Below are 9,558 nucleotides of genomic sequence, written 5' to 3'. Positions count from 1 at the left end.
ACACACAGGCATAAACAAATTGGTTAGGACACAGGCACAGGTTCAGCTAAAGAGCTGAAGTAAGGTTACTTACTACCTCTGGTTACTGCCTATCCTGCTCCACTATTCTAGGTTTTCTTAAAGCTTTTGTTAGTACAAATAACATCATCACCAAAAGAAAAACAAACCTACCCAGCCATAATAACTCTCAGAGGAAAATGCATGGGACTAGTGAATTAAAAAGTTTAGATGGAAATCATCACAGTAAAAAAGGTACCATGTAGCTCACAGTATCTTTTTTTGTTTTTCCAAAACATACTTTAGAAACTCAGCACTGGCTCAAAACATGCCTGAGAAGGGCTCTTCTGGATTACCTGTGGATGAGATACCCAATAGAGAGGGAGTGCATTGCCATCACCAACGGATCAGTCTCTGGACAAATATAATTTATCTTAAAAAATACACCCTTATTATTACAACTACAATACAGTCCCAAGTTTTTTAATCACTGGACCAGGTTCTGCTTAATGTGCACCATCAAATCGTGCAAACTCCCTTGACATCTTCTGAAGATTAAGGCAAGTCATTCTTCAGGTCTGGTTAGTATATTTCTTATGAAGGGCAAAGCAAATGGTTCAGGAGGCAACTTCCCTATTTCAGACATCTTCCTCCATGTAGGCTGAAGAGACAAGGAGACAAACAATGCAAACAGTAAGAAAATAGTTGTGAATCCCAGGGGTTCCATTACAACAGGAAACAGGAATGCTGAATCAAAGGAGGGCTTGATGCTGCATCCTGGAAATCTCCCTTTGTGTATGCTATGGTTTAATCAATAAAATAAATAAATAAATAAATAAATAACAGTGCAAAGGCAATCAATAGCTCCTGCCTCCTCTGGATTAAGCATAACTGGTTAGATAAAACCAATAGCTGCTGACAAACTTGGATGAACTGCTTTATTTTTTTATTTTTTTGATTTTTTTGAACCTTAACCTCTGTAAAGGTTCCACTTCACTCTACTGTAAACCAGAAAGCAGGGACAAACATTAATCATTAACAAATCTCTCATTAACAAAACTCATCATACATTCACAGAATGTTTGTTCTCTACATATTGCTTTTTTTTTTCTTGTATGCTTGCCATCAGGTGCAACACTGCACACATAACATATTTAGCTAGAGGCCAATATTGGATAACTTCTGCCATATTTGCTGCATTTGCTAGGATAAGTTTTATCCCCAGTTTGCAGTTGCAGTTCAACTTGTCAAGAACTTGTCAAAGACCTGCCAGACTTGCCATGATTTGGATTCCACTACTCACACAGAGAGCCCTCAGAGAGGAGAATGGCTATTTAAAGACAGAAATGAGAATACAGTTGCCAGCTCCTGGCATAATTGGGATGCCACCATCACATAATCACTCAGGTACTCATTCTCTAAAATTTTCTCCCAGTGAACAGTCGCTTGTGAGGCATCTCCAGTCTCTGCCTCCTGCAGGTGCAATACTCAGGAGTTTGTGGAGCAGTTTACTATGTCTTAACTCTTTTACTTGAAAACACAAAGTGCAACACATAGCTAGATGGTTTCCCATCTTCAGAATTCCTGGAGTTTCCCACCTTTGTAATTTTAAAACAGCACAGCTTTTTCTTCAAGGAGAAAAGCAATAGTTTTAACAGAATACTGGTCCTTTCTCTTAACTACTTTATCTTATGGAAGTTTTCTCTGCTGAAACATCACCCTCTTGTGGCCATCTTGCAAATCTGCCAAAAAGGAAGAGAAGCAGAGAAATGCTGTATTATTTTTCTTTGAAATTTCCTATGTTTTGATCATATAGATTCCCAGACTCTCCAATAGCATGTCAGTTCATACTGTGTGGTGAGAGAATCTCACATCAACCACCAAATGCATCCATGAGTAAAACAAGATGTGGCTAAGTCAGCAGTTCTAAGAAAAACATACACAAACACAACTGCCACTGAAGTGTATTTAAACCTATTCTTCAGCCTCACTAGAAAGACAAACGAGATGCTGGGGCTCTAACAGTAAAGAGGGGGCATGGGGAAGGCTAGGAAGCTCCATGCAGACAGCACTCTCCAGGGTGAGGCAAGTGTAGAGGTAATGAGATTTTACTCACATGTGACCGTATTTATCTGACTACTGTCACTCTGTCCCCTTGACTGCCTTGACCCTGAAGAGAGAGAAAGAGTACCTGCTAATAAAAGGTGCATGGATGCTCTCTTAGAGGGCATTAATCCCGTTTCAGTTGTGACACCGACAGCATCCTCAGCTTTCAGACATATCTTTGGAGACCAGAGAGATGCCGCTTACAGCTTACAGCTAATACACGTGTAGTCCAGAGTGGTGTTCTGCAGTGACAATCTGTCTAATCATAGATTTCCAGTTTTCTGCCAACCGAAGGACAAACCTTAGCCTTTGTGCGCTTGAGAATGTGCTCTTCCTTGGCTAGCAAGTCCATCTTTACGTGCAGTATCTTTGCCCAAACAGGGCAGAATATATAACCAAATTCTGTTAGGAAAACTTTCAATCTGCTTGCCATAATGTCCAAAGCTGGCAGTGGCAATATCACATGCTGCATGGTCCTAGGTGACCCATTCCAGGTGACCATGCTTGAGCAGGAGGTTGGAGAAATTGGCTTTGAGATCCCTTCCAACCTCAACTATTCTGTGATTGCATGTTTTAGGGAAGAAACTGTGGCACGGGGGGAGATTTACGCACTGAACGAATATTAAAGATGATGACGCCTGTCTTTTTTTTTTTCTTTTTCTTCTAAGCAAGACTAATAGCTCTGAAATATATTCTCCATTACATGTCTTCCCATGGCATCAAGATAAACAGGGTCTAAGGCAGCCATAGTAGGAAGCATTGAAAGATATAAATAGAAAACAGCATGGAGAGCAGTGCAGTTCTTCATGGTCTGTTCAGGAGGTTACACAGCAAGGCTGCTATAATGATTCCAGTGACAGAGGATTCTTAGAACACTACGAGTTTCAGTGTCTCAAGTGTAACATGGACAGCATGTACTAAGGAAAATGGGATGGTGACTGCAATGCATCTTAAATACAGCAGGGCTGACTTGTATTCAGTTCTGTACCCAACTTGGTTTGTCTCCACCAGGTCTGATAACATGGTACACATCTGATAATGGAGCTGACTTGCACATAATTGCCAGCATACTGCCATTACAGTATGGAGCCTGTCTGAGTCACGTTCCATTCTGTATCCAGTATTTGATTGGTAGGTTATCTGACAAAAGAAGAATTTATTTGACTTGCTGACTAGTGATAGGACAAGTCACTGGCACTTAGAGCTACACATCTGACTCATCACATAGACAAGATCACAATGCTCTACACAGCACATGGCCAGATTGACACTGTAATACCGGGATGCAAATCTGCCACCATTTCACATTGCCCTTGCATCCTGCCATAGCACAGGGCCAGCTGCTATTCTGCAGTGGAGAATAATCCCCCTATGTTAGCACTAGCTATGTACTTCCAGCACCACTTTCCAGGAAGGAGTAGGAAATCAAAGAAACCACTAGGCTGGAAGAGCAATGGTCTCGTTTCAATCCCAGATGAGCCTATGCTGCTAAGATTCCCAATGACTATTCAGCTCTAGATTCTGATGCCCACATGTCAAGAACCATTCCCAACCTGATAGGAACCACTGCGTTTTCTGTTCTTAGAGATGGATAGGGGTCAGGTAAGAGGACTGGCAGGGGATCAGGAATTATGTTCCCACCCACATGTGATTGCAATATGTTGTAATGAAAATTCCAATTTGTTCAGGGAGCAGAGGATCTGAGTAGCACCCTCAAGATAGATTTCTTATCAGCAGCCAAGGATCTGTGATCCTCCTCCATAACAGCAAAGGGATGGTACTGTCAACACTGGTGAGTCTGGCTGAAACACGCTCACCTCTCGTACAATCACAGGTGCATGAAATGCTGGGGAAACAGGACTCTGCCACACCGTCTTATTGCTGTTGATACATTACACTTTTGAGCATCAAAGATCACAAAGAAACTACTGTCATTCAAATATCAGTTTCTAGGCACGAAGGTTTTAGATGTGTGTCACTACATCCTCTTGTTGGGCTGGAGGAAGTTGCTCTCATAACAGTACTAATGTTTAATTAATTACATAGGTAGAAAACTCATCAGTGAACTAACTGTGAGCAAAAGCCACATAGACACAGATACATGGTTATCTTTGGGAGACTTAACCCTGTTAATATATTGATGCTCATTCAAAAAAAACCTTTCTCAGAGTCTACATCAAAGTCATGCAGAGTAGCACTTTCCATGTTAAAACCCAGGACTTTCTAAGTGATGCTGAAGGCTCTCAAAGGTCTTGCTGTACAGTTTTTAAATAGCACTAAGGAAAACTTGACAATCAACCATTTATACAGTGGTTATACAATAACTGGCAGAATCGTGCTCTTTACCATATTGGCACCTCACAAATCATACTTTCAAACAGCTAGTATGAAGTTTGAACTCTATCAGTAATTGTTCTGTTCTCTACTGGAACCCAATCAAAAGCCAGCTTCAACTAGTTTGAGTCAATAGGTATAAAAAAGCCCAAACTTTGTCTGGGTGTTCAGTAAAAAGGTTTCTGTCAAATTAGCCATTTGGAGTACTGTTCATCTGGTAGAGGAGTTTTCTTTGCTGGGCATACCTCTTCAAAAATGAATAGGATCAAAAACACAGAAACGTCTTTGGGAAAGTAGAGAAAGGATGTACTAAGTTAACTAAGCACATGTTAAAGAGATTGTAATTTCACCAGAAGTCAGGACAGTCAAAGGATATAAATGCAGGAATACTTCACACAAGAGTTTAAAGCATGTTTTTTTTTTTCTACAATTTCCAGTAACTGTACAGTGTTTGTCTTTATTATCAGACCCTATGAAAAACTTACATAGCCTTTCCAACAGGAATTTGTGAGATTTCAGAGAGACAAATGTAGCAAGTTGTTTTATTTTAAGTTTATAATAACTAGTCTCTCTATTTTAAACAGATAAAAATGCATAACAAACTTAAATGTTTTCAATACCATGCTCACAACTCCAAAGGCCAGGGAATCTTCTCAATACAGACCTCAATGAAAGAAAAAGATTGGTTTATGTCCTGCTGCTACTAAGTGAAAATGTCTTTGCAGGTTATGCAGGGCTTTTCCTTGGTAGAATGTTTCACGTTGAACACAGGACTAATGGAGGGATAGCCAGTATCAAGATGTGGGTTAGGGACAAGTTTCAATTTTCCACTGCTGAACTGAGGCACCAGAAACATTACAGAAGAGGAAAACACCATTCAGCCTTAGGCCTGAATACAGCCAACTGTATTCAATAGATTAAAAAAAAAAAAACAGTCTTACGTTAGCTATTACCAAATCCTTGTCAACATATAAAACCGATGTTGTGCAACTCAGAGATCAGTTTGACCCACAGCCCAACTCCAACTTCAAAAGACAGTTGCAGTTTCATCGTTTCTCCAGTTTTTTGTACTTGGCTTCTGCAGAAGGAAAAATAACAGTATTTTAGGACTGGACAGGTAAAAGATTTGAATCCTGTACTCTTCTATCCATCTTGAAATCCAATTTAATTTAGATGAATCACTTGGGGCCACCTTCTCCTAAAGCACTTGGGCAAATCTAATTGAACAATGGGATTTTTAAGAACTAGATACTCAGGTCAGACAATTCACATTAACATAAGCCAAGGGGACTTAGGTGCCTGGTGGAACTTTATAAATGCCTCAATTTGCAAGATTAAGTATGTGTCTTGAATATTTGTATCAGTCCACATTGCACAAAAGAAATTAAGACTCATTAACAAGCTACAGTTCAGTAAGACCTATATGAGCCTATGTCCTTATAATTTCAAACATTAATCTTTTATCAACATTTTCTGCTTCACATACACTTCTACCTGTCATTGTTTTGAAAGTGATCAATACTATGCTGCATGGGCAACTCTGTCACTGAGACATGTTAAACAAAGCAGTTTACTTTGTTTTCTTAAATCTCCTTACACGGGACTAGGCTGCTAGGTAGTAAGAGCAGAAGACAATAGTTACCAAGTTTTTTGGAATATGCATCCAATTTATAAGCTGCCTGTTCCAGAGCTGCAACCTGCTCCTCAATTAGGTTGATTTGTTCCAGATATGGCTGAAGAGCAGCATCTTTAAAGGCCAGAAAAATAACAGATGTCAGTTCTTACTAATTCAATTCCAATAAACAGTTCACACTCATTATGTTCTTCAGATAAAACAGTTTAAAAGCTCCTTCCTTTTCCCACTCCAAAATCAGGTAGTGGTACTGACAGACGTATTCCAGCATAAAACGAAATCTTTAAGAGCACTGTTAGACTCAACACAAATAACAATACAATTGTATCAAAAGTAGTGTTATTTAGTCCTTATTATTTCAAAATCTGGGGGTAACACAGTATGTAAGTTCTCTTAGTTTAGTCTACGTAGTCTATAGCTGTAATGAAGTACAGAAGATTGGCATTTTCTAACACTATACAGCTCTTAATGAGTTTTTTTTCCTTCAGAACCACTGGAAGATAAACTATCAACATCTTAGATACTCCAGCTCCCATACAAGAGCACAGTTAATTATTCTCCTCCCTTATCTGGTTTACTTACATTTTTGATTTAAATCCTTCAGATTTCTACTGATGTTTATAGCAATATCTTTCATTTCGAGGTACTTCAAGCTCGTCAACTTGTTCATGTTTTCCAAGAGCTTGTAGTCTTCACTGGTGGCTTAAAAACAATAGAGTTTATTTTAATTAAATGCTGGTGCAGTTTGAACTGGGTACAGACTTTTCTAGAAGAGATTTCAAAGCAACAGCCAAATACAGTAGGAATAGTTTAGATGGCAGCAGAGGTATTAGTATAACGCTGTATTTGTATGTAGATTGAGCTTTGGGCAATCCCAGTACTTTCTCAGTCTCACAGACATCCTTGCCTATCACAGCAAAGTCACTTTGATCCAGGATCTCAAGACAGAATACAGTGATATTCAGAAGACAAATTACAAGGTTTCTGGTTCCCTATTCATATTACAGGGATAACAGATCTTCTACACACGCACAGTAATTTGGAAGGATAATAGTATTACAGATATCAGCAGCCTTAAGTAGTAGCTCAACAGGTATTTGCATCAGTGATCTAACTGCTAAGTCTTTCTTGCTTTTAGCAGGAACTTAGATGATCTGCGGGGGTACCTTTCAACCTAAATTACTGTCATTGCCTGATACAGAACCAAAGGAGTCATACAACACTGCGACCTTTAAAAATGAGCATATGAAGCACCTAGGATAAACAGAACAGTTACCAAATGTTATGATTTTAACTGATAAACAACTTAAAAAGCTTTAAAAAGTTCCCACAGTGCAATGATTTAAGGCAGTATCAATCTCCAGAAACTAACATTTCAGTTTACTTTTCACAGTTTATTCTAAAGCATGAATGCTGGAAAACGTATGTATGAGCCGTGCTCTCACTCAGATGTGAAATAGCTACATATGTTCCACTCTCAGTTCTGCTTCTCTTCCTGTCCTTCTTCACCTACACTTCCCCATAATATGCACAAGCTTCTGCAGAACAGAAAAATAACTCATTCTGGTCTCTGATAAATTGAATAATTGAAAAAATATCTGTACTAATCTGGGACTTCATTAAGTCATCAATTTACTAATGTCAGCATTGTTAGCAGTCTAGCAACATATAAGTCTTGAACTGCCAGTTTTGCCAGATATTATAACATACAGTTTATATACAAACAACACAACAGAGTTTCTTAAGAGAAAATGAAAAGAAACATAAATTTACTTGCAAGTCAGCATTGCAATGCCTTACCTGTCAGTTCACCCGTTAAGTAAGTGGCCATTTTGCTGAACATATCTTTACAGAGCTCATTGATGTCCGCTTCTGCTGGTTCCTTAGCTTCCTCTGCTGTTTCCACAGCGGGATCCTCTGATCAGGGTACAGACATCACAGGATCAGGGAAAGTCAGCAGGTACAGACACAGACCATGAGAAGTAAACAGACCCATTGTTGGGGGCTACTTTTTTATACTGAACTACCTTCTACACAAAACGTCTCCTTTACACTAAAGGATAACAAACCGTGGCTGTTTTCTTAAAGGAGCGTCAAGGCTACTTTATAGCACTCCAGGAGGCGTGTAAGGGGCAGACACCCGTCCTGACTGCTGTTACACAGCTCAGCCCCTAAAGGGCCTGGGGGTAGGCCTTCGTGGGACTGGCTTCCAAGGACTCTGCACGCAGTGCTGCTGATCTTTATTTCTGGTCACTGACTTAAAACACGAGAGCCGCCCCCAGGCCAGCTTCACAAGGAGCCACAGATTTACAGCCACAAAGAGCGATAACCGCTGCATCCCTCACAGAAACCCGCTCGCCACAACCGGCCCTCGTGCTGCTTCTCGCAGAACCAGCGCAGCTCACGACTCCGTTCTGCTTTGCCTCCGGCCTGAAGGCAAAGGCTCTCGGTTTCCAGAGGGGACTGCAATCTCGTCTCCAGCCAGCAGGCAGGCAGACGGACGGACGTCCCCGCCTGCAGCCAGCCCCCAGCCCAACCTGCCTGCCCCGCCCTAGGCCGGGCGCGGGCCGCGGCCTGACAGCCTGCCAGCAGCCGCGCGGCCAAGGAGCAAACTCGGCCCCGGCCCCCCGGTCCCTTACGCTTGGCGGGCTGCGCGCCGGCCTCGGGCAGCCCCTCCGCTGCGGTCGCCATGGCGACAGACCCCCTCCCGCGGCGCCGCTTCCGCCGTCGCCCTCGCGCAAGGCCGCGGTCCCGCCCCCTCGCCGTCGCGGCGCGTGCGCGACCCCGAGAGAGCCGGGTGACACCGCCTCCTTCGCGCAACGCCGGGTCTCGACCGCTAGGGGGCGCTGTCGGATGTGGAGACACGGGGTTCGGGCTGCGCGGCGGCGGCAAGCGACGCTGCGGCGTACGACGGGGCTCGGCTGTAAGTCAGTGACACAGATCTGTGTCTCTTCTGTGTCGACGAGTTCACATCTGGGCACGGTGTCACCAAAGCAGAGCAGAGAGACAGGACCACCTCCCACCCACTGCCGGCCCCGCTGCTTTTGTCATTAATGAAGATGTTGAAGAGCACCGGTCCCTGATGTAACCACTTGTAACCTGTCTTGTCTGGACAGTGAGCCACTGACCACCACTCTGGGTCCGATCTCACAATCGTTTCCTCATCCGTCGAGCAGTCCACCCATCAAATCCCCATACTGCAGAGGACCATGCCAAAGGCTTTATGCTCTGGCTTTGTGCTGCCCCTGGCTTAGCAGATGAGGTTTTCCATGGAAGTGACAAGCTGCTCTCCTTGCTAAAGCTGCTGGCATCAAACGGGCTGTGCTGACTGTGGTAAGCTTTGCTGCGGTTACCACGGCCAAGTTATGTATCTTTTTCAGTGCAGCCTTAAGACCTACTATATAGAGATGGTGCTGTTTAAACAGGAAGTCTGCTAAAAAGATTTGCTACGCATACATTTTTTCGTTTCTAAAAAAAAAACTAAACAG

General features: G+C 42.3%; 1 protein-coding gene across 4 annotated transcripts; it reads right to left on the bottom strand.

Annotated features, from left to right (window-relative positions):
• Positions 1 to 333: 333 nt before the first annotated feature.
• BLOC1S2 (biogenesis of lysosomal organelles complex 1 subunit 2) lies at positions 334 to 8,791 on the bottom strand. Of its 4 annotated transcripts, XR_006177437.1 has the most exons (7): positions 8,710 to 8,791; positions 7,871 to 7,987; positions 6,653 to 6,772; positions 6,080 to 6,184; positions 5,379 to 5,515; positions 1,596 to 1,739; positions 334 to 658 (listed from the first exon to the last, which is right to left on the bottom strand). XR_006177437.1 is itself a non-coding variant. In XM_042863323.1 (5 exons), the coding sequence occupies exons 1-5, from the start codon at positions 8,759 to 8,761 to the stop codon at positions 5,484 to 5,486; spliced, it is 426 nt and encodes a 141-aa protein (XP_042719257.1). In that variant the 5' UTR covers positions 8,762 to 8,791; the 3' UTR covers positions 4,951 to 5,483. The 4 variants fall into 4 exon arrangements, 2 of the variants coding, with proteins under 2 accessions (XP_042719257.1, XP_042719258.1); XR_006177436.1 differs by lacking the exon at positions 334 to 658 and having other exon boundaries at positions 700 to 1,739; XM_042863323.1 differs by lacking the exons at positions 334 to 658; positions 1,596 to 1,739 and having other exon boundaries at positions 4,951 to 5,515.
• Positions 8,792 to 9,558: the final 767 nt, after the last annotated feature.

Source organism: Lagopus leucura, unplaced genomic scaffold (genome assembly GCF_019238085.1).
Source record: "Lagopus leucura isolate 7727_CA_CO unplaced genomic scaffold, USGS_WTPT01 Super-Scaffold_739, whole genome shotgun sequence".
Lineage (NCBI taxonomy): Eukaryota > Metazoa > Chordata > Aves > Galliformes > Phasianidae > Lagopus > Lagopus leucura.
This window is presented reverse-complemented; position numbering and strand designations above follow the sequence as displayed.

What these genes read in the sequence shown, in the direction of transcription:
- BLOC1S2 (XM_042863323.1), bottom strand. Translation starts at nt 8,761, where the DNA reads ATGGCGACCGCAGCGGAGGGGCTGCCCGAGGCCGGCGCGCAGCCCGCC. An exon ending in CGGCGCGCAGCCCGCCAAGC is followed by an intron (nt 7,988 to 8,709) that starts GTAAGGGACCGG and finishes TACCCTGATCAG; the next exon opens with AGGATCCCGCTGTGGAAACA. An exon ending in GAAGGATTTAAATCAAAAAT is followed by an intron (nt 6,185 to 6,652) that starts GTAAGTAAACCA and finishes TGGCCTTTAAAG; the next exon opens with ATGCTGCTCTTCAGCCATAT.